At 37.9% G+C, this 24,969-nt stretch overlaps 1 protein-coding gene across 1 annotated transcript in view; it reads right to left on the bottom strand.

Annotated features, from left to right (window-relative positions):
* Nucleotides 1-9,519, bottom strand: part of TMCC1 (transmembrane and coiled-coil domain family 1) — a gene marked incomplete at its 5' end in the record, with an annotated part of 184,634 nt that extends 175,115 nt beyond the window's left edge. Inside the window, 1 exon segment of the mRNA NM_001258443.1 lies at nucleotides 9,205-9,519. Within this exon segment, the coding sequence (NP_001245372.1) occupies nucleotides 9,205-9,432 (228 nt within the window).

Raw genomic sequence — 24,969 nt, forward strand, 5'->3', positions numbered from 1 at the left:
TAGAGGATAACCTTGTTCCCTATTATCCATATCAATATCCTACAGCCCCTCCTTCAAAGCTTTCTGAGATTCCTCTGGACAGAATTAACTGCTTCTTCTCTAAACACACACATCTTTGCATTTCTTGTGGCATTTATCGTATACTTTGTTGAATTACACTGTGGAGGCAGCATGTTTCAGAAGGAGAACTAGTCTACAAAAATAAAAATTCATCCCTTATTTACAAGTTGTGTGACTCCAAAATCATTTGTTTATTCGTCTATGAAATAATGACAGTAAATACCTTTATTATCATCTCACAGAATTATTAAGACCAAGTGAGACAATTAACTTTAAAGTGCTCTATTAAAATTCACAAGTTAGGAGCTCCCGTCATGGCTCAGCAGTTAACGAATCTGACTAGCATCCATGAGGATGCAGGTTCTATCCCTGACCTTGCTCAGTGGGTCAAGGATCTGGCATTGCTGTGAGCTGTGGTGTAGGTTGCAGACACAGCGCAGATCCTGTGTTGCCATGGCTGTGGCGTAGGCCAGCAGCTACAGCTCTTATTCAACCCCTAGCCTGGGAACTTCCATATGTCGCCAAGTGCAGCCCTAAAAGCAAAAAAGAAAAAAAAAATTTCACAAGTTACTTTCTCCTCTATGTGCCCATCTTATCTTTTCCACTAGTCTTAAAAATTTAAGAGTAAGGTTGATGTTATGCACCTCTGTGTCCACCAACAGCATTTTTCAGACTGTCCTGCATATAAGAGGCATTCATAAGTTTGATCAAATATATAGAATATATATGAACTGAAAAGAGAAGACAAGTTTATAGCCTACTCATTCAAAATAGGATCTAAGTCATCTGACAAGCATGCTTCTCTGACCACACTAGTTAACTCTTTCATTAATAAACTTCACTTCCCTTTCTCACATCACTCCTCTTTCTGAAATAATCTCTTCTCCTACCCCCACATACTCATGTATCTAAATCCTATTTCTCCTAAAAGACCCAAATCAAAGCATCTACCATCTCCTCTATGCTTTTTATTCAGTTATCTTTCTCTTCTCAACCTGTCTGTACTATTTATCATATAAACACTGTTTCCTACTGTTTGCCATATCTCCACCTAGCCTATTAGTTCACTGAGTCTCAAATCAGAACATTTCCAGAGATACCTTGAGGAACTTTAATTGTGAAGAGTAGGTACAACAGAAACAGTCTTATGTGATAGCCATTTAAAATCGGATGGAGAATCTGAAATAAGGCCACCGTATGAATGAAATGCTAAACTTGAATTTTCAAAAATTAAATGCCAATAATTGATTGTTTCTGTCATATTACAAATGAAGCTGTTAATATTCTAAGGTTCAGAGAGAAAAAAATATAGTTCCTGTATATTCTTTGCATCTCCCAAGAACTTACAATGCCCAATACACAAAAATGGAGAGTTTTTGTTTGTTTGTTTTGCTTTTAGGGCTGCACCCATGGCATATGGAGCTTCCCAGGCTAGGGGTCTAATTGGAGCTATAGCTGCCAGCCTACTTCACAGCCCCAGCAACGCTGGATCCGAGCCGCATGTGCGACCTATACCACAGCTCATGGCAACACCGGATCCTTAATCCACTGAGTGAGGCCAGAGATCAAACCCGCAACCTCATGGTTCCTAGTCAGATTCATTTCCACTGCACCACAATGGGAACTCCAAAAATGGAGAAAGAATTTGATATAAATAGATAAGAGTTTTTGAATCAGGTAATGTCTAGCACGCAGTAGTTACTAAAACATATCTAATCAAAATATAATTGGCCTAGACTTATTATTTCAGTTCTAAAACAGTCTAGTTGCAAAATATGCTATGAAACCAGGGACATACTTAACTCTCTATGCCTCTGCTAACTAACTGCTCTATGCTTCTGCTATTTCATCAACAAAAAAAGAGAAAATACAAAAGAGGGTTGTTTTACAAGTTAGAAAATTACATAATGTGTTTAAACACACAGCCTGCCACATAATAAGCATAAAATGAATGGCAGCTATCATTATCATCACCACCACTAGGTACTCCTAAATATCTCTTGACTAATAGTTCATATATTATTTACATAAAGGAAATTAATTGAAAATACAAATAAATTTATTTCTCCCTCTCCAACTGAATATATATAATACAAATTATGGCATTACAACAAAATATGCTGTAATATTATACGATCAGTAAAAATCTATAAAGAATATGTATCAGTATCTAAAAACATTCATGATAGAACTTTAATCAAAAATAATATAGGAATTCTCGTCGTGGCTCAGCGGGTTAAGAACGTGACACTAGTCTGTGGAGATGTGGGATCGATCCCTGGCCTCGCTCAGTGGATACAGGATCTAGTGCTGCCACAAGCCGTGGCATAGGTTGCAGATGCGACTTGGATCTGGTGTTGCTGTGTAGCTATGGCACAGGCTGGCAGCTGCAGCTACAATTTGACCTCTAGCCTGGGAACTTCCACATGATGCAGGAGCAGCTTGAAAAAAAAGGGAAAAAAAACAAGAACACAAAACTATGCATTTAATAAGATTCTGGTTTTATTTTAAAATGTTAATCTTACTAAAACTAAATAAAAATAAATTTTAATTTTCTTCATGTAGGTACTATATTGAGAAAACACACTAAAATACAGACAATAGCTTTTTTCTTCTTTTACTTTTCTGTATTTTCAAAGTTTTCTACATTGAGCATATTTTTTTCAAATTCTAAAAAACTAACTTTCAAATGACAAAGCATTTATAGGTAAGATTGCTTTTGAATATATCAGTCTGACTTTGTGAATTTAAAGATGATCCTTTCCAGGGGAGTTCCTGTCATGGCGCAGCAGAAACAAATCCGACTAGGAACCATGAGGTTGCAGGTTCAATCCCAGGCCTTGCTCAGTGGGTTAAGGATCTGGCATGGCGGTGAGCTGTGGTGTAGGTCGCAGACGTAGCTTGGATCTGGTGTTCCTGTGGCTGTGGTGTAGGCCAGCAGCTGTAGCTCTGATTCGACCCCTAGCCTGGGAACCTCCATGTGCCGCGGGTATGGCCCCAAAAAGACAAAAGAAAAAAATAAGTAAATAAAAAATAAAGATGATCCTTTCCAGCTCTGCCATAAGCTGTGGCATACACCACAGATACAGCTCAGATCTGGCATTTACTGTGGCTGTAGCATAGGCCTCAGCTGCAGCTCCTATTCACCCCCTAGCCTGGGAACTTTCATATGCCACAGGTGTGGCTATAAAAACAAAAAAATAAAGATGATCCTTTAAACTATATAAATTGACCAAGTATATACGGCATATATTTAAGTATATATACATTGACTTAAAGAGAACGAAAACATTTCAAGTACTTCAGCAGACTAGATGTGTCAATAAAATTTTTCTGTGGGAAAGACTGACATTGGAGTTCCCACTGTAGTGCAATGGATCAGCAGTATCTCTGCACCTCTGGATACAGGTTCGATCCCTGGCCTGGCACAAAGGATTAAGGATCCGGTGTTGCCGCATCTGTGGCATAGCTGGCAACTACAGCTCAGATCTAATCCCTCAGCAGAACTCCATATGCCTTGGGGTTGGGGACTGATGTTAGTAAACTTGAAAAGAGAACACCAAACCTTTATATTCAACTGTTCCAACCAGGTTCCATTTGCAACAATGGTCAAAGCCATGCTTTGTACATATTAGGCACAAATAAATACTGGCCAAGTTTGAATTAAAAAAAAAAAAAGAAATCAAGCTGAAAGGCCAAGAATCTACTTTAAAAACTAGACTGACTGTGTAGCAGATGGCTAGCAAAAGCAAGTGCTTTCAAGCACAATCGATACACTTGAAAATCAACTCAACATTTGTCTTAGGGCTGTGTGTGCACACAGGCATCAGCATGTGCACAACTGTACGAATGACATTAACTCGATGGGACAGAAATACCAATGTATTTAAATGTTTATAACCAGTACGAAAACACTTTCATACTCAGACTTTTGAGTTAAAAAGAGAAAAGATATAAAAATAGAGGAGCCAATATTTAGAATTCAAAACAGTCTTATACCCTGAGACACAGCAGAGTAGAAGCTTTCCAGACCAGTCTCCACTTAACTGATTCATCGTATTATTTTTAAACTCTCCATTTTCTCCAAAAGACATGTGGGACTGCATGCCCACAGGATAATCAATGTTCACGGTACTACTTCCATATATCTTGCTCCCACATCAGTTTGTTATACTCATTATAATTAAATAGTTTAATTAAATACTATACAAATCAATCAGGTATGAGTAGAAAAAGAGCTGCTATTTCTATGAAAACTAAGTTAAGCACTTTAAGACTCAATAAAGATAAGTTGCTTTTTAAAAAATGAATTTAAGCTGGGTAAGACGTTTCAAGAGATTATTAAAATCTAAGATTCTGTCCCCAACTGCTTCACAAAGGTCTTGTACTTATTGCTATAGTCCAAGCAATAAGTACAAGAAAAGAACAGAAGTCCAATCAGTAAATTTATATTTATACTTATTTGGCTGTGCCTGCACGATGAAGAACTTCCCAGACCAAAGACTGAACATGTGCTACAGCTATAAGCAGATCCTTAACCCACTGAGCAACAAGGGAACTCCTATATTTACACTTTTAAAATGGTATGCAAAAATTGACAGAACACTGTAAACCAGCTATAAAGGAAAAAATAAAAATCAAAATAAATAAATAAAATGCTTTGCCCTTTGAACATCAGTCTTAGTGTATTTTTTTTTTTTAATGTCTCCTCAGGCAAGGGCAATGGAAACAAAAATAAATGGTACTACAACAAATTCAAAAGCTTTTGCACAGGGAAGGAAACCAACAACAAAAATGAAAAGACCATGTACTGAATGGGATAAGATATTTGCGAATGATACATTCAATAGGGGTTAATATCCAAAATATATAAAGAACACACACAACTCAATATCAAAAAAACCCCAATCTGATTTTAAAAATGGACAGATAACTGAAGAGACATTTTTCCTAGAAGACATACAGGTGGCCAACAGATACATGAAAAGATGTTCAACATCACTAATTATCAGGAAAATGCAAATCAAAACCACAGTGAGGTATCACCTCACACTTCTCAGAAGGGCTATTATCAAAAAGACAAGAAATAAAAAGTGTTGGCAGGGGTGTGGAGAAAAGGGAACCTTCATGCACTGCTGATGGGAATGAAAATTGGTGAAAACAATATGAAAAACACTGGAAGTTGCTCAAAAAATCAGAAATAGAACTACCAGAGTTCTTGTCATGGCTCAGCAGTAATGAACCCAACTAGTATCCAAGAGGATGTGGGTTCAATACCTGGCCTCACTCAGTGGTTTAAGGATCCAGCACTGCTGGGAGCTATAGTATAGGTTGCAGATGCAGCTCAGACCCCACATTGCTGTGGCTGTGGCGTAGGGCAGCAGCTACAGCTCTATTTGACGTCTAGCTTGGGAACTTCCATATGCCATGGGTATGGCTCTAAAGAAACAAAATAAAATAAATAAAAATATAACTACCATAAAATCTAGCAATTCCACTTCTGAGTAAATCAAATAAAATGAAAATACTAATTTGAAAAGATATATGCACCCCTATGTTCACTGCAGCATTATTTACAGCAGGCAAGATACGGAAGTAATCTAAGTGCCCACTGATAAACAGAGAAGATATATACACAATAGAATACTACTCGGCCATAGAAAAGAGTGAAGCCTTGCCATTTGCAACAACAGGGATGGACCTAGAGGGTACTATGCTAAGAGAAATAAGTCAGAGAGAGACAAATACTATGTGATGTCACTTATATGTGGAACCTAAAAAATAAAACACAGATGCACACAGATACAGAGAACAAACTAGTGGTTGCCAAAAGACAGGTGGTGGGGAAGTGGGCAAAATGGGTGAAGTGGATGTAATGTACAGCACAGGAAACATAATCAATAATATTGTAATAACCTTATATGATGACAGATGGTTTACTTGACTTATTGGATGATCAATTCATAAAGTATAGGAATGCCAAATCACTATGTTGTACACCTGAAACAAATATTGTATGTCAACTATACTTCAATTAAAAAGGCAAGTAAAATGTAAGACCTTGGTTTTAATTTAAAATAAAATATTCAAAAAATGTATCATTTTTGATAATTTGTGGCTAATAACTTTTACTGTCAATCTATCATATACAGAAGTTCATAGCAGTTTCACTCATAATACCCAGAAAATGGAAATGATTCAAACATCCATCAAGTAATTAATGTATAAACAAATAGATAAACAATGGAATACTACTCAGCAATAAAAACAATGCAACAATATAGCTGAATTTCCAAAGCATTATGCTAAGTGAAGGAAACCAAACACAAAAGACAATACACTGTACAATCCCATTTAATTAAATTCTAGAAAAGGCAAAACAATAATGATAGGAAGTAAATCAGTGCTTGCCAGGACCAAGGTTTGGTTAGAGAAAAGAGGACTGCTTGGAAAAAAAAAAAAAAAAAAAGAACACGCATACCCTTAGAGGTGACTTAGGAAAAGAGCCAATTACCTTTGGGAAGAGGATGATAGTAGAAATGATTTTAAAGAGACAAACCAGTACTCAAAGCAATGACTAAAATCCAAAGATTCTATAGGTCACATGAGAATACATGTGACCTATAAAACCCAAAGACTAAATTAAATACACAAGGTAATTTTCAGACATTGTAAAAGACAGCTTTCCAGCATCCTGATCAGGCTCTGGGTATTGCTTTATTGATTTTTTAAAAAATATTAGAATACTTATGACTATATTCATGTATACACGTGTCTTATTAAGTACATAGAAAAATATACATCTGAGTAATTGAAATAAAATATATTACATCACTGTACACAAGAGTAGATACAATTTATAGTAATGGAGAACAAGCTTGTGGTTGCCAAGGGGGAGAGGAAGGGAGTGGGACAGACTGGGAGTCTGGGGTTAGCAGATGCAAATTATTGAATTTGGAGTGGATAAGCAATGAGATCCTGCTGTATAGTCCAGGGAAATATACCTAGCCACTTGTGATGGAATATGATGGAGGATAATGTGATAAAAAATGCATGGTTGGGTCACTCTGTTGTGCAGCGGAAATTGAGAGAACATTGTTAAATCAACCATAATAAAATTTTTTAAATAATTAAAAAAAAAAAAAGACTACTGCTTGCAGCAAAGGAGCATGAGAAATCATTCTGGGGTGATGGGAATGCTCTATATTATGACTGTTGTTATATGACTATTCATTTTTCAAAACTAATCAAACTGCACACTTAAAATCACTTTATTGACATATATGAAGTACATGTCAATAAAGTTGACAAAGAATATTAACAAAATATATGAAAAAAAATGTTCTCCCTTGCCTCCGTCTCTATAAAGTTTTCCAAAACAATATGAATGCACACAACATGCTTTACTTATACTTTTTCTTTTTCTTTGTTTTTCCTTTATGGCCACACACAAGGCATGTGGAAGGTCCCAGGCCAGAGACTCAATCCAAGACACAGCTGTGGCAACCCAGAGTCTTTAACCCACTGCACCAGGCCAGGGATCAAACCCATGCCTCTGCAGCCACCCAAGCTCCTGCAGTTGGTTTCTTAACATACTGTGCCATGGCAGAAACTCCTATACTTTTCATAACATACAAGTCTGCAGTCCTAGAATCACCAGTAATAAATCTCTTAATGTTCTCCGGTACAAATTAAGAAAAATTACCTAGCTACATTGCTAGTTTTTATTGCCAACTAGATTGCATAATCATTACAAAATGTCCTTTTTACTTGAAAGATATTATACCATAAATATAAGCTACTTTTCCCCATTTATACTTTTGGTTTTTTTTTGGCCTCACTGTGCAGCAGCCTGATGTGGGATCTCAGCTCCCAGACCAGGGACTGAACTCATGTTGCAGCAGTGAAAGCACCAAGTCCTAACCACTAGACCACCAGGGAACTCCCTCATTTATATTTTTAATTTTAATAAGAGGGAATCATTATTCTGATGATTCTGTTATTCTGGTGGATCTGTTTTGCTGACATCTTTAATTTTTAGAGTGATTTACTGTCCACTATCTGTTTGTTTTTAGTGTCACACTTAGGGAGGAGAAATTTAAAGGTATTTAAAATATCCTGTAAAATGAACTTACCAGTGCCAGAATCAGACACAGAATGAAAGCGACTATCATAAAAGTCTCAAGGAATACATACAAACCAAGCCAAAAGATACCAAGATGGTAACTAAGGAGCAGGCTTGGCCCACAAATGTATTCTGTTTGGTTTGCATAATATATTAAAAATAAAGTGATTATTCATCTAATTTAGTTTCTGTTGAAAACTGAGAAGCCATGGCAAGACTTGGGCTTACCATCCTAAATTACAACAATCAGCTAAAGCTAAGAAGACATGCCCCCCACTACAAAGGGTACATACTCTTTCTTTAGTCTGTCCAAGCCCTTAGACACTTGAATTCACTCACTGTCACTACCTGCCTGGTTACATGCATTTGAGTTTTCAAACCCCAGTTTGAAATAGTTTGAAGTTTGAGAAGTGAACTAACCATAACTGAGAAGTGAAGTTAGAGTGACACGAAAGGAGTTTCTCATACATTTTTTATGCCTAGGTCTCCTCTCTAGGCAGACCAAAAAACACTTGTTCATTAAGAGTACATCTTAAGGATGCCTATGTTCCATAGTGGAAGGCAAAATGTATACTAAATGCTGACAATGTGTACAGAAATTAGAAGTAATTTAGTATATTCCCATGCTAAGCACAGAGAAACTAGAACTTCATTATCTTCACTAATGTAAAAAAGCCAGTTCATGTGCAAAACTAAAGCAACAACAACAAAGCATCTTTGTTTCTCTACCAGAAAACTGAGCCTTTTCATTCATGAAGAGCACATGGAGTATATGCAAAGTTTTAGCAAAAGAGTAAAATAAAACATAACAATATATTAGGAAGTAAACAGGAATATAATTATAACATTCATTATCAGCTATAATGATTACTATTCATCCCATTTATTTAATGAAAAGGGAAGCTATCTTTTGCCACAACTTTGAAGTACTTGATGAGATACCTCTTTTTAGTCAAAAAGCAAAGTTTGCAGCGTCCTAAATACAAAGAATAAGTCAAGTGAAAATCTAACAGACTTACCCGCTCTGCAGGTGCCTCATCTCCTGGCAGACACGCAGCAGCAGCAGCAGCACAAGCTATCTCCATCACAGTGGAGCTGGTAGGAGCATCAGTAGTGGATGAAGACCTGGGTCGGCCGGACTGCATAACAGTTGCCATCTCCTGACCAGATTTCCTGTTGATTTGGGGACTTCCCTTTGGGGCCTCTGGCTTGCCCCGCCTACTATGCAAGCTTGTCCCTCTCTTCATCTTGGGTGGCACTCGGATCTGCTGCAGGACACGATTCAAAGCTGTGGGGTGGGTGGGGACACCATCAATCTCAGCACACGCGTTCTGGCCTTCCAGATCTATTTCAGGTTCTGGATCTGCCTGAATTTGCTGTACATCGTGTGGAGACACTGATGACCTCCTGCGCTGGTGCTGGAAGAGATGCTTCAAGCCTTGGCCAATCACATTAATGTTCTCCAAAGCATTGTGGGTCATTTTAGACAACTTTTGTTCTGATTCTGTCTGCTTTCTGGCCTCTGCATCTTGGGATTTGCCTCCAGGATCAGGGTCCTCAAATAACTGTTCACTGCCCGAAGGCTCCATCAGTAGATTTAATATGATTATTTGCAAACTCAAAAAAATTTAAACACACCAAGACTGTCAAATTAGGTAGGCATTGCTTCAACAGTAACTACACATGCAGCTCTGAGACGGAGGCTTCATGCCTATCTAATGTTAAAAAAAAAAAAAAAAAAAAAGGGAACCTATTATAAATCCAAGCAGAAACTCCAGTGTTAAAACAAAGAAAAACATGCCATTAGCCAAACAAAGAAGCACTATCATTTAGCAATCTTTAATCAGAAGATTAAAAGATAGTTTTCTAGATAGTGAGTATGATTATTTTCTAGAATAGGAGAAAAAGCTCAGAAACAAGTACATAGGAAATGAAAATAGCAATGTTAAAAAAAAAATCCCTACAAGTCTCAATATAAAGAATTGAATACTAGAGAAATCTTCTTGGACTCGAAACCATAATAGTTTAAAAAACAGCCTTTACTTAGGAAATCAGAAGAGAACAGAACATTCAATATGTACAATCTAGATGAAGCAATTCATTTCTTTCATTCATAACCACAGTTAATTATCTGTATGCTGAAACTCTGTAAATTCAAAAAATAATAATGAGAAGTGGATATCTCAACCTAACTGTATATGGATTTTAATGGAAAAGAATGTCCAGTTACCTTTCATATTCATCAAGGTCGCTGGCAATTAGAAGTGATAGGTTTGCTCTTTTGAGAAGAAAATGGAAATTAAACTCTTATAAGTTGAATTCTCTGCTAAAGAATAAATCACATTTTGGCACCATATGAGTGAATCATCTAGACAACCTATCTTATGAGAGACTAAAACTTTGCTCAGTACCAGCTAACAAAAGACTTCAGGGGAGCTCCCTCTGTGGCACAGTGGATTAAGAATCTGATTGCAGCTGCTCAGGTTGCTGTGGAGGTACGGGTTCAATCTCCAGCCAGCACTATAGGTTAAAGTATCCAGCACGGCATAGGTTACAACTGCAGCTCAGATTTCATTCCTGGCTCAGAACTTCCATATGCCCATAAAAATTTTTTAAAAGGAAAGGAAAAGAAGGAAGAAGAAGGAAGGACAGAAGGACAAGAGAAAGAAAGGAAAAGAAAAGGAGGAGAGGGAAGGGAGGGAGGAAGGAAGGAACAAAGCAAAAGAAGAGAGAGAAAAACTTCCCTATGGCACAGCAGGTTATGAAAGACCCAGCATTGCCAAAGCTGTGGTACAGGCTGCAACTGTGGCATGGGTTCAGTTCCTTGCCCAGGAACTTCCACATGCCACAGGAACTTCCACATGCCAAAAAAGAGGGAGAGAGAGACTGACTCAAAGAGTTCCCTTGTGGGGCAGCAGGTTAAGAATACTGCGTTGCCATAGCCGTGGTGCAGGCTGCAACTGCAGTGCAGGTTCAATCCCTGGCCTGGAAAAGAAAAAGCCAAAGAGACTCAAAGAAATCCCTTTCTCTCAATAGTGTCATCTGTGACAGAGGCTTCTCCTATACATTCAGTCAGTCCTGTGTATCCATCAACAGGTTCCATAGCTACAGATTCAACCAACCTCAAATCAAAAATATTGAGGGATTAGGGTAAGGCAAGAAATAGGAAATTCCAGAATGTTCCAAAAAGCAAAACCTGAATTTGCCATGTGGCCAGAAACTATTTACATAGCATTTACATGCATTAGGTATTATAAATAATCTAGAGATGATTTAAAGTATTTGGGAGAATGTACATACTTCCATTATATATAAAGAACTTGAGCATCTGAGGATTTTGTTATCTGCAGGGGTCCTGGAACCATTCTTCTGAGGATAGCAAGGGACAACTGTATCACAAATTCAAAGGCAGAGAAGTGATAAAATAAATGGGTATGACTGAAAAGCAGAGAAAAGGAAAGGTCAAATAGCAACCACACACCAATATTAAATGCAGGAAATTAAAAGGAAGCTGAAACTAAGAGATGTCATGGTTACAGAAATCACATGCAAAAAAAAAAAAAAAAAAAGAGAGAGAGAGAGTAAGAGGAGATGATAGGGATGAGATTGTTCATAACAGAAAGCATTGTTTTTTAATATTGAGTTTCTGCAAATATATAAAACAAAATTGTAAAAATGTACAGAACTTGCTAGAGGACAAAGTATGGTGTAGAAAGTTCTTTATCTCCAAATTTTACTTCAACTTGTGGTTCAAAGAGCTTTAGAACTCCCTACACTACACCAAGAACTGTGACTGGTCTAAGTCACTACCAGTGCAGTACTAGGGTGGTCATCTTCTGGGGATATGAGGACTCCTGGCCACCAAGTTGTAATCCAAAAGGCATAAAACAGCTGGATGTAAGAGTTTACTGTTAACTCAAGGCTACTAGAGTCCAAAGGGACAGATATGCAAACCTACTAGGCCTTTCTTCCTGGTAACTACTCTCAGAAGACCTTCTTATATGTATACAGACACTGTCTTTGTAGCTCTGCTAACCACATTCTTTCATGCCTACTTTCACATTGCCTGATTTCTTCATGACTCAGGAGCATAAACTGTGTTGACAGGGTTGAAGACATTTCTCTCTCACCAGTACATTCCTACTCTCTAAATACCACAATTTCTTTGCTCTCAAACTACGCAGCCATGAGAATGGGAAATTTCACTGTCTTCCACTCAAATTCTTTGTGTCCACACCAAAATCTTGCCACAGCCACATCCACTGGGGCCTCTTGATCTTTTCCTCATTGTGCACTGCTTTTATTTTTCCTTTTCCCTTTAAGGGCCTTAATCCTTACTTACTAAATTAACAATTGTCTTAGCTGGTACTCGAGTCTTCTGGGGCACCTTTGTGAGCAAAGTGTTGCCAGTAGTATTTGTATTTAATTCTCCTCACCTTTGCTCATGAATCTGTAGGGCAGACTAGCAGTTTCTGAATTATTTCCACTTTTTGAGCTTCTCAAGAAAAAGGACTATGTAACCAAGATAATCCAGTAACAGTGTACATGAATTAATCTCTTCTTGCACTGAGCTATTCAAACCCTGAGAAGATAGAAGGATATGAAGCAGCAGGCTGATAATGAGGAAGTAATGTACTTTTTTCCTTATTTATACTGCATTAGCTAAATAATACGACTGATTTTTTTCTTGTTGTTTTGAAAGTAAATTATATAAAATAAGTTTCTCCTGTGACAGTAAAAGATACCATGAAGAGAATAATAGTGTCAAGGTTAGCTGGAAAACCAAATGACCTACTTGTCATATACACAAAGGTATTAGGAATTTACTACTCAGCTAATATGTTTCATTGGTCAGTGTTATAAACTAACCAGGTGGCCATTTGCTTCTTGTTTTTTAAAAATGGAGAATATGGGACATTTTACTTTATTATTTATTTATTTTGTCTTTTTAGGGCCACACCCATGGCATATGGAAGTTCCCAGGCTAGGGGTCAAATCTGAGCTGCAGCTGCTGGCCTACACCACAGGCACAGCAATGCAGGATCCGAGCCACGTCTGTGACCTACACCACAGCTCATGGCAATGCTGGATCGTAACCCACTGAGCAAGGCCAGGGATCAAACCCACGTCCTCATGGATACTAGTCAGGTTCGTTACCGCTGAACCAAAACAGGAACTCTGAATATGGTACATTTTAAATGTCAGAAACTTCATTTGAGATTTCACTAGTATTTTTATATCATTTATTTTCAAATAATTCAAAATGGTGCTCAATTACAAGCAAATGCCTTCATTCCTAGGAAAACCTAGAAATAAAGTATCAATTTAAAAAACTTATATAGGCTATCCACACAACTGGAAAGATTACCTAATGGAACAGTAATGAACTCTGGGATTTCCAAAGGCAAAACATATCTTGATACAAACAGAAGTTTGCCTAACATGGAATACTAAAGAACTGACCTTTAAACAAAGTTGGTAGATAAGAATGTAGAAAAACAACTCGCTGCTTTCACTCTAAGATGTAATCCAGTAGTTGTACCTATTATCTGTATTACTGCTGTGATATCATCACAAGAAGTATTTCTTGTCCAAAAAAAAGAAAGAAATATTTCTTGTCAAATACTGTGAAGCTTGGTAAAATTTTCCATAATCCCAGAGAAAATCTTTAGGGCCACATTTTAATTTATGCCAAATATTATATGGAAGGTCAAATACTGTGCCAAAAATGCCAAAAGTATTTTTGCTGTAATAATTAACTCTATAAAACTGCTGATAGTAAGAAAGCAAGCACCAAAGAAATTCAACAATGTGAAAGTTTTTTTAGGACTTTCCTAATTTCTTCTGTAAGAAAACAGTATAATTCAAATGAATAATAACTGTTTCTCAGTATATAAAATTTCCCAAATAACCATATTGAGATCTCTGATTTAAGAAGTTCAACTGTAAAGCTTAAGTAAGCATTCTTAAGAAGGAAATGTTGGATTCTCTTTCATTGACTCCATTTCTCCAAAACGTAGAACTCTTTTAAGTAAGCAGAGGCAATGGGTAAAGAGAAAAGGAACAAAAGGACAGGGGAGAAACAGGGCACAGGGAGGGATGAAAAGTGAGAAAGAGGAGGGAAAGACAGCCACTAGGCATTTCTCAGAATTTTTAACAATTTTTCTACAACAGTTTTGCACACAAAAAATTCCAAATTATATGTTCAGTACCTTTCTTTGTTTTCCCTTAAGTTTTTCTTTCCACTTTTTTTGAATTTTTTTGATAGATATGATGACTAAAGCTTTTGGTTTGGCTATGAACCAAGTTACTTCACAGATGATGAAGAGTTGGATACTTGCCTTTATCATTCTTCCTCAAGCACTTCTAAGGTGCATTGGAATCCTTTTAGGAAAAGCTGAAAAGCAAACATTAAGAATTACAAAGTGAAAAACTTAGAAGAGGGAAACATCTATATATGCACACGCAAAAAACAAGTATACACATAACAAAATGTTAAGTTCACGTCTAACTGGCAGGAGTAGGGTAATTTTTTCTAGTGTTTGTCAGTATTTTCTAATTTTGCATAGATATAATAAAAAACATAATCGAGAAAAAAATACTTTGGAAAAAAGGTAATCTGTCGATACTTAAGGAAGAAGCATACAGGGAAGGCCAGCAAGAAGTGAAGCGTGTCCTTCCCCCTGCTCTTTAGTTTCCTCAACAGTCCCCACTCTATAAGACACTTCTGTGTATTTACTAAATAAAATGAACAATAAAACTGAAAAAAAGCATATTTCATGAGCAGTAATGAATATTTTTATACTATGTTACTGAATTAGGAACGGATATTCCATTAATTCTAACCTTAAAGTAACATGAAATGCCAAACAAGTACATACATGAAAAACAGCACAGTTTTATAAGCAATTTTTCTTTGTGGCTTTTTTTTAGGGTTGCACCTGTCGCATTTGGAAGTTACAGGCTACGTGTCAAAGTGGAGCTGCAGCTTCAGGCCTACGCCACAGTCACAGCCACACCAGGTCCAAGCCGAGTCTGTGACCTACACCGCAGCTCATGGCAACACCAGATCCTTAATCCACTGAACTAGGCCAGGGATCGAAACCATGTCCTTATGGATCCTATTTGAGTTCATAATCCGCTGAGCCACAATGGGAACTCTCTTATAAGCAAGTATTTTTTCACATTGCTTCCAACTCTGCATCTGTAATTTTGCATTCAAAATCAACTAAGTCTTAAAAACTATACCTACAATGTATAATTGAGGCTCAAGATTCACCAAAACTGGAAAATTTCCTGGAAAACTAGCTTCTGACGGCCATTAACAGAGAAGCAATTTATTAGGCAATTATGGGGGGGGGGGCATCTGGCATGTGCTCAGCATTATACAGACCTAATAAAGTATCTTATCTTACCATCAAGGACCTCACAATCTAAGACGGAAAGTAAGATTTACATGCTTGAAACTTAAGGAAAACAGCACAAAACAACATAATTGCTAAAATGTGTGAGGGAGGAAAAAGATCAGTTAGATTTGTTCAGAAAAGCTTCACGAAGGAGAAACTTCAACTGAGAGATAAGAAGGATAAGAAGATGGATGAATAAGCAGGAAAATAGGGGCCAAGATTTCCCAACTAGAAAGGGAATCTCTGTCTATGGTGGAAACTCATTTCTGAGTCATCAGGAGAATTGACTGGCTGGGAGGCAGATGTGAGGGGGTACTTTCTATCTTTATCTACATTTTGCATTTTTACTTTGTGACTATTATTATGTTGGGGAAAAAATAAACTTATGTACTTGAATAAAGAAAGTAAGCACATGTTTTAATTTCTAGGGTAAACCTTTAAAAATAGTAGAAAAGTATATGACTACTATGCTAATAGAAAGGAAAAATAGAATTAAAATATCCAAATAATTGCAAAAAAAAGGGAAAGTAAGATAACAGGTAGGACATAAAAAAAGCAAAATATAAGATTCAAGTTTAAACCCAAATATTCTAGTAATTACATTAAATGTAAGTGGACCAAAAGAAAAAAATTATTATACTAAATAAAAAACAAAAATTCAGGAATTCTCACTGGGGAGCAACGGGCTTGGCAGCATCTTTGGAGTGCAGGGACACAGGTTCAATCCCCAGCCTGGCACAGTGGGTAAAGGATTTGGCGTTGCCACAACTGCAGCACAGGTTGCAACTGTGGCTCAGATTTGATCTCTGGTCTGGGAACACCATATGTCACAGAGCAGCCAAAAAAGAAAAAAAAAAAAAAAATCAACTATTATGGTGTTTATAAGAATCACACCTAAAATACAGAGAACAATTAAAATAAAAAGTATTGAAAAGGTCAAACATAAACTAAACAAAAGCTGCTCTAGCTATATTAATAGCTCTCAAAATACACCATAATGCAAAAAAAAAAGCATTAATAAAGGTGTAATTCATAGGATTAAATGCAGAATTCATCAGGAAGACATAACTTAAAATTTTCATGCATGCAATAACAGCCTCCAAATATATAAAGCACAACCTAGCAGAAACACAACACAAGGAAACGTGAAAAATATCTATATTGGGGAAATTTTTGACATCTCTCTCAGTAGTTGATAGAATAATTGACCTAAAAAAGGGGGAAAAAAGAAGAAATAAAATATAGATATGGGGAATTTCCATCCTGGCTCAGCAGAAATGAATTTGACTAGTATCCATGAGGATGTGGGTTCAATCCCTGGCCTCACTCATTGGGTTAAGGGTCCGGCATTGCTGTGAGCTATGGTTTAGGTCATAGACGCAGCTCGGACCTTGCATGGCTGTGGCATAGGCTGGCACTGTAGCTCCGATTCAACTCCTAGTCTGGGAACTTCCATACGCCACAGGTCCAGCCCTAAAAAAAAAAAAAAAAAAAAAAAAAAAGGCAAAAATTAATTAATTAATTTAATTAAATATAGACCTGAGTAGCATGGTTAACAAACTGGACCTAAACCGACATTTATATAACATAGCACCCAATAACTACAGAATAAATATTCTATTAAGCACAAAGAGATCACTTACAAAAATCAATCCATATGCTGAGCACCAAGGCAAGTCTCACAAGTTATTCTCTTAAGGTCTCTTAAGGTCTTAAAGTTTAGAAAGAGTGGATGAAATCACAATCTGCATACCACCCACAATGTCCTCTGACCCAACCTCAAGGGAATTCAACAGGGATGGAACAACACAAAGGTATGGACAAGCCCCTAAAACCTTTAAGGAGGGATGACTTTCTTTCTAACTAAAGGAAACATAGCCCCGAGAGCATAAAAGACAGGGCACTTAGGAAGATTAAACCACAAATTTTGACAAATTGCTAAGGACTGAATGTGGGCTAGCATAGGAGTATCAAGTCCCTGGGGGCTGCAAGCATAGGATAGTTTCCACCCTATGACATGTTTTTCCTCCAGAAACCTCAAAATCAAAAGGCTAATGGGGTAGGAGGGATCAGAGAGAATACAAAGAAAGCTCCCCATCCTTGCCCCCACCCCTGTGGAGGTTGGCAGCCAATGCCAATCAGTCCAGCCCCATTTCCCCTATCTCCCTATGGAACAAAAGCCATAATCTACATGAGAAAAAACCCACCAAGGCCTGTACCCTGATAACACTGAGAGACTCTTACTATAGCTGGAAGATAGAAAAGGAGACTGACACCCAATCTCCACTATCTCTCTAAATTAACTATCTTAATCCAGGGGAAAGGGCTTTAAAAGGGGCTTAAAAACTTTAGCTCAAGAAGAAAGGGCTGGAGTTCCCCTTGTGGCTTAGTAGGCTAAGAACTTGACATTGTCCCTGTGAGGATGCGGGTTCGATCCCTGTGTCTTGTTCAACAGGTTAAGTTTCCAGCATTGCTGCAAGCTGCAGTGCAGACTGTAGATGCAGCCTGGATTCAGTGTTGCCATGGCTGCGACACAGGCTCCAACTGCAGCCCAGATGTGACCCCTGGCTCAGGAATTTACACATGTTGCAGGTGTGGCTGTAAAAAGAAAAAAAGAAAAAAGAAAAGAGAAGAAAAAGCTTAAAAAAAACCTAACCTATAAAGATCTGACATTTTCATTGCTGTGGTGAGGTTACTGCTGTGGCAAGGATTTGATCCCTGGCCCGGGGAATTCTACCTGCCATGGGTGCAGCCAAAAAAGAAAAGTATTGATATATGTGTGTGGAGGAGAAACTATTTGATTCTTCTGAACTAATTGTTCCCTTTTTTCCATTCCATGCTCATCCATAATATAAACTATTAGCATTATTTTTACCTAACATATTGCTCCTCTTTTAAAAAATAAAAATTTAAAATTCAAAAAACAAATGCCATTTGCAGCAACATGGACAGAACCAGAGACTCTATATTAAGTGAAGTAAGTCAGAAAGAGAAAGACAAATACCATATGATATCACTTATATCTGGAATCTAATATATGGCACAAATGAACCTTTCTACAGAAAAGAAAATCAAAGACCTGGAGAATAGACTTGTGGTTGCCGGAGTGTGGGAGTGGGATGTATTGAGAATTTGAGGTTACCAAATGCAAACTATTGCCTTTGGAATGGATAAGCAATGAGATCCTGCTGTATAGCATTGGGAACTATATCTAGTCACTTACGATGGAGCATGATAATGTGAGAAAAAGGAAGGTATATGTGTATGTGTGACTGGGTCACATTGCTATAAAGTAGAAAACTGACAGAACACTGTAAACCAGCTATAATGGGAAAAAATAAAAATCACTTAAAAAATAAAATAAAATAAAATTCAAACAAAAAACCTAACCTAGACACTGCCATTGGGAAAAAAGAAAGAAGGGGAAATACTCCACTCCTAGAAGTGGAGCACAAAGTTTTATGAAGGCACACCTCTGAGCCAAGGTCTAGTGCCTGCCTACTGAGGCTTAATGCATCATCACAGAATTCCCCCCACCTTCCACTACCACGCTAACAAGCTTTGAGTAAAAATAACAGTGGAATATAGCTGCAAGAAACAGACTCACTGTGTGAAACAGCACAAAGCGAAAACCAAAGCCAAGGAGGGAAATGAGGAACACTAGGAAAATCTGAAGCTTCCAGTTTCCATGGCAACAACAAATGTTAACTCTGGTAACCATAGGAATAATAAACTTTAAACATAGCCCAATCGGTAACAGATTAATACAAATTTTACCCTAAAGGACTAGTAGAAGGAAACTTCCAGGCTTTTCCAAGCAGATCAGATATTCACCTCAGTATTTCCTATCCTATACAAAATGGTCAGCTTTCAACAAGGAATTATAAAGCATACCAAAGACAGTAATAAAAACACAGCTTGAAGAAACAAAGCAATCATTAGAAATAGACTCCAATATGATACAGAATTTGGAATTATAAAACAGAGAATTTAAAACATGATTAGTATGGTAAAGACTCTAAAGGAAAAGGCAGATAACATAAAAGAATAGACAGGTAATTTCACAGAGACATGGAAATCGTAAGAAAGAATCAAGTGGAAATACTAGAAATAAAAATATGGTGGAGGATGGGATTAAGATGGCAGAATAGAAGGACTGGAGCTCAACTTCTCTCCTAAAAACAACAAAATTCACAACTAAAGGATGAGCAATCTTCAACCAAATGAACCGGAAAAACTTTCAAAAAGATATCCTACTCCAAAAGACAAAGAGGAGGCCACATCAAGAGCTAGGAGGGGCAACTACATGATATAAACAACCACATACCTCCCGGGTGGGAAGCCCCACAGATTGGAAAGTAACTGGTTCACAAACACTCACCTACAGGAGTGAGAGTTCTGAGCCCCACATCTGGCACTGGGAGAAACAGCCCCTGGAGCATCTGGCACTGAAGGCCAGCGGAGCTTGTGCGCAGGACATTCACATGACTGGGGGAAACAGAGACCACATTCTTAAAAGGCGAACACAGACTTTCATGTGCACTGGGTCCCAGGGCAAAGCAAAGTCTCCACAGAATATGGATCAAACCTGACTGCAGTTCTTGGAGGACCTCCTGGGAAAACAGTGGTGAATGTGGCTTGTTGTGGGGAAAGGACATTGGAAGTAAAATTCTCAGGAATATTCAACAGCATGCCTTTCTCTGGAGGTGGCCATTTGGGGAAAGTATGGCCCCACCCATAAGTGCTGAAAAGACCCAGGTCAAACAACAATCGAGGTGGGATCACAGCACCACCCATCAATAAACAGGCTGCCTAAAGACGCCCCAGGCACACAGCAGCCTCTAATCTCACCCAGAGACAAAGCGCCACCCAACAGAGGGATTAGAATCAGCTCTACCTACCAGGAAGCCTACAGCAAGCCCCCCAGTACCTACTTCAGCCACAAAGAGGGCCAGACACCAGAAGTAAGAGGCTAGAACTCTATTATCTGTAAAAAGGTCACCACACCAAAAACCTATAAAAATGAAAAGACGGAGAACTATAACTCAAATAAGGGAGAAAGAAAAACCCCAGAAAATCAGCTAAGTGATCAGGAGATCATCAGCCTCCAGGAAAAAGACTTTAGACTGTGGATGCTGAAGATGATGCAAGACATAGGAATTAAACTGGAGGCAAAGATGCATAACTTACAGGGAACACTGAGCAAAGAGATACAAGATACGAAACTTAAACAAGAAGAGATGCAAAATACAATAACTGAAATAAAAAATTCATTAGAAACAGCTCTCAGCAGAATACAGGAGGCAGAAGAACGAATAAGCAAGGTGAAAGACAAACGAGTGGAAATCACTGATGCAGAAGAGAAAAGAGAAAAAAGATTGAAAAGAAATGAAGAAAGTCTCAGAGAACTCTGGGACAATGTTAAACGCACCAACATCCGTATTACGGGGGTGCCAGAAGGAGAAGAGAGAGAGAAAGGGACAGAAAAAATATTCTTAGACATAATAGCCAAAAACCTCCCTAACATGGGAAAGGAACCACTCACTCAAATCCAGGAAGAGCAATGAGTACCATATAAAATAAACCCAAGGAGGAACACCCCAAGACACATATTAATCAACCGACCCAAATTAAAGACAAAGAGAAAATACTGAAAGCAGCTAGGGAAAAGAAACAAGTAACATACAAGGGAACCCCGATAAGGTTATTGGCAGATGTTTCAGCAGAAACTCTGCAGCCCAAAAGGGACTGGCATGATACACTTAAGGTGATGAAACGAAAAAACCTCCAACCAAGATTACTCCACCCAGCAAGGCTCTCATTCAGATTTGAAGGAGAAATCAAAAGCTTCACAGAGAAGCAAAAGCTAAGAGAATTCAGCACCACTAAATCAGCTTTACGACAAATACTAAAGGAACTTCTCTAGGCAGAAAAGAAAAGGCCACAACCAGAAACAAAAATACCACAAATGACAAGGCTCACCAGTAAATGTATACATACAGTAAAGATACAAAATCATCCACACACAATTATGCCACCAAGATCAGAAATCATGAGAAGAGGAGGGTACAAATGCAAAACACTGGAGATGCACTTGCAATTAAGAGACCAACAACTTAAAGCAATCTCATATACATATAGAGTCTTATATCAAAACTTCAGAATAACTGCAAACCAAAAATCTACAATTGATATGCAAACAAATACGAAAAATCAACTCAAATACAACACTAAAGATAGCCATCAAACCACAAGAGGAGAGAACAAGAGAAGAAGGGAAGAAAAAAGAGCAACAAAAACAAATCCAAAGTAGTTAATAACATGGCAAGAACATACATATCAATAATTACCTTAAATGTTAATAGACTAAACGCCCCAACCAAAAGACAGAGACTGGCTGAATGGATACAAAAACAAGATATATATGCTGTCTTCAAGAGACCCACTTCACTTCTAGGGATGCATACAAATTGAAACTGAGAGGATGGAAGAAAATATGCCATGTGAATGGGAATCAAAAGAAAGCTGGAGTAGCAGTACTCATATCAGACAAAACAGACTTTAAAATGAAGAATATTTTAAAGGACAAGGAAGGTCGCTACCTAATGATTAAAGGATTACTAGAAGAAGATATAACAATTTTAAATATCTATACACCCAACATAGGTTCACCACAATATATAAGGCAACTGCTGACAACCTTAAAAGGACCAATCAACAATAACACAGTAATAGTGGGGAACTTTAACACCCCACTTACAGCAATGGACAGATCATCCAGACAGAAAATCAATAAGGAAATACAGGCCCTGAATGAAGCATTAGACCAGATCGACTTAATAGATATTTATAGGACATTCCATCCAAAAGCAACAGAATACGCCTTCTTCTCAACTCCACGTGGAACATTCTCTAAGACTGATCACAACCTGGGCTACAAATCAAGCCTTGGTAACTTTAAGAAAATAGAAATCATACCAAGCATCTTTTCCGATCACAATGCCATACGAATGGAAATCAACAACAACAAAAAAGCTGCAAAAAACACAAACATGTGGAGACTAAACAACATGCTACTAAACAACCAATGGATCACTGAAGAAATCAAAGAGGAAATTTAAAAATACCTAGAAGCAAATGACAACAAAGATATGACACTCCAAAACCTATGGGAGGCAGCAAAAGCCATTCTAACAGGAAAGTTGACAGCAATACAAGCCCATCTCAGGAAACAAGAAAGCTCAAATAAACAACCTAACTTTACATCTAAATTCACTAGAGAGAGAAGAACAGACAAGACCTAAAGTTAGTAGGTAGAAAGAAATCATAAAGATCAGAGCAGAAATCAATGAAACAGAAACGAAGAAAACCACTGAAAAGATTAATGAAATGAAAAGCTGGTTCTTTGAAAAGATCAACAAAATTGATACAGCCTCAGCCAGACTTATCAAGTAAAAAAGAGAGAGGGAGTTCCCATCGTGGCACAGTGGTTAACAAATCCGACTAGGAACCATGAGGTTGCGGGTTCGGTCCCTGCCCTTGCTCAGTGGGTTAACGATCCGGCGTTGCCCTGAGCTGTGGTGTAGGTTGCAGATGCGGCTCGGATCCCGCGTTGCTGTGGCTCTGGTGTAGGCCGGTGGCTACGGCTCTGATTCGACCCCTAGCCTGGGAACTTCCATATACTGCAGGGGCGGCCCAAGAAATAGCAAAAAGACAAAAAAAAGAGAGAGAGAGAACTCAAATCAATAAAATTAGAAAAGAACAAGAAGTTACAGTGAACATCACAGAAATACAAAGGATCATAAGAGACTACTATATGCAACTATAAGCCAATAAATGGAAAAACTAGAAGAAATGGACAAATTCTTCAAAAGGTACAATCTTCCAAGACTAAACCAAGATGAAATAGAAAAGATGAATAGACCCATCACACGAAATGAAACTGGAACTGTGATTTAAAAACTTTCAACAAACAAAAGTCCAGGACCAGAAGGCTTCACAGGAGAACTCTATCAAACCTTTAGAGAAGAGCTAACATCTATCCTTCTGAAACTATTTCAAAAATTGCAGAGAAAGGGATACTTCCAAAATCATTCTATGAGGCCACCATCACCCTGATACCAAAACCAAAGATACCACAAAAAAGAAAAAACTACAGGCCAATTTCACTGATGAACACAGATGCAAAAATCCTCAACAACATACTAAGCAAACCAAATCCAACAATACATTAAAAGAATTGTACATCATATTCAAGTGGATATATCCCATGGATGCAAGCGTTCTTCAATATCTGCAAATCAATCAGTGTGATAAATAGCAGATTAACAAACTGAACAATAAAAACCATATGATCCTCTCAATAGACACAGAAAAAGCCTTTGACAAAATCCAACACCCATTTCTGATAAAAACCCTTCAGAAAGAGGGCATGGAGGGAGCATACATCAAAATGATAAAGGCCATGTATGACAAACCCACAACGAACATCACTCTCAATGGTGAAAAGTTGAAAGAAATCCCTCTGAGATAGGAACAAGACAAGGATGTCTGCTCTCACCACCACTATTCAACATAGTTTTGGAAGTCCTAGCCATGGCAATCAGAGAAGTAAAAGAGATAAAAAGGAATCCAAATTGGAAAGGAAGAAGTAAAACTATCACTATTTGCAGATGACATGATACTATACCTAGAGAATCCTAAAGACTCTACCAGAAAACTGTTAGAGCTCATCCATGGATTTGGCAAAGTCACAGGATACAAAATTAATACACAGAAATTGACGGCATTTCTTTTTTTTTGTCTTTTTACCTTTTCTAGGGCTGCTCCTGCAGCATATGGAGGTCCCCAGGCTAGAAGTCTATCGGAGCCATAGCCACCAGCCTAGGCCAGAGCCACAGCAATGCAGGGTCCAAGCCACGTCTGCAACCTACACCACAGCTCACAGCAACACCAGACCCTTAACCCAGTGAGCAAGGCCAGGATCAAACCTTCAACCTCATGGTTCCTAGTCGGATTCGTTAACCACTGAGCCACGACGGGAACTCCTCAATGGCATTTCTATATCCTAACAATAAAAGATCAGAAAAAGAAATTAGGGAAACAATCCCATTTACCATCGCATCCTAAAGAATAAAATACCTAGGAGTAAACCTACCCAAAGAGACAAAAGACCTGTACTCTGAAAACTGTTAAGACAATGACGAAAGAAATCAAAGATGACACAAACAGATGGAAAGACATACCATGCTCTTAGATTGGAAGAGTCAGTATTATCAAAATGACTATACTACCTAAGGCAATCTACAGATTCAATGCAATCCCTATCAAATTACCAAGGACATTTTTCACAGAACTCGAACAAAATATTTTAAAGTT

This window comes from Sus scrofa, chromosome 13, assembly GCF_000003025.6.
Source record: "Sus scrofa isolate TJ Tabasco breed Duroc chromosome 13, Sscrofa11.1, whole genome shotgun sequence".
Classification (NCBI taxonomy): Eukaryota; Metazoa; Chordata; class Mammalia; order Artiodactyla; family Suidae; genus Sus; species Sus scrofa.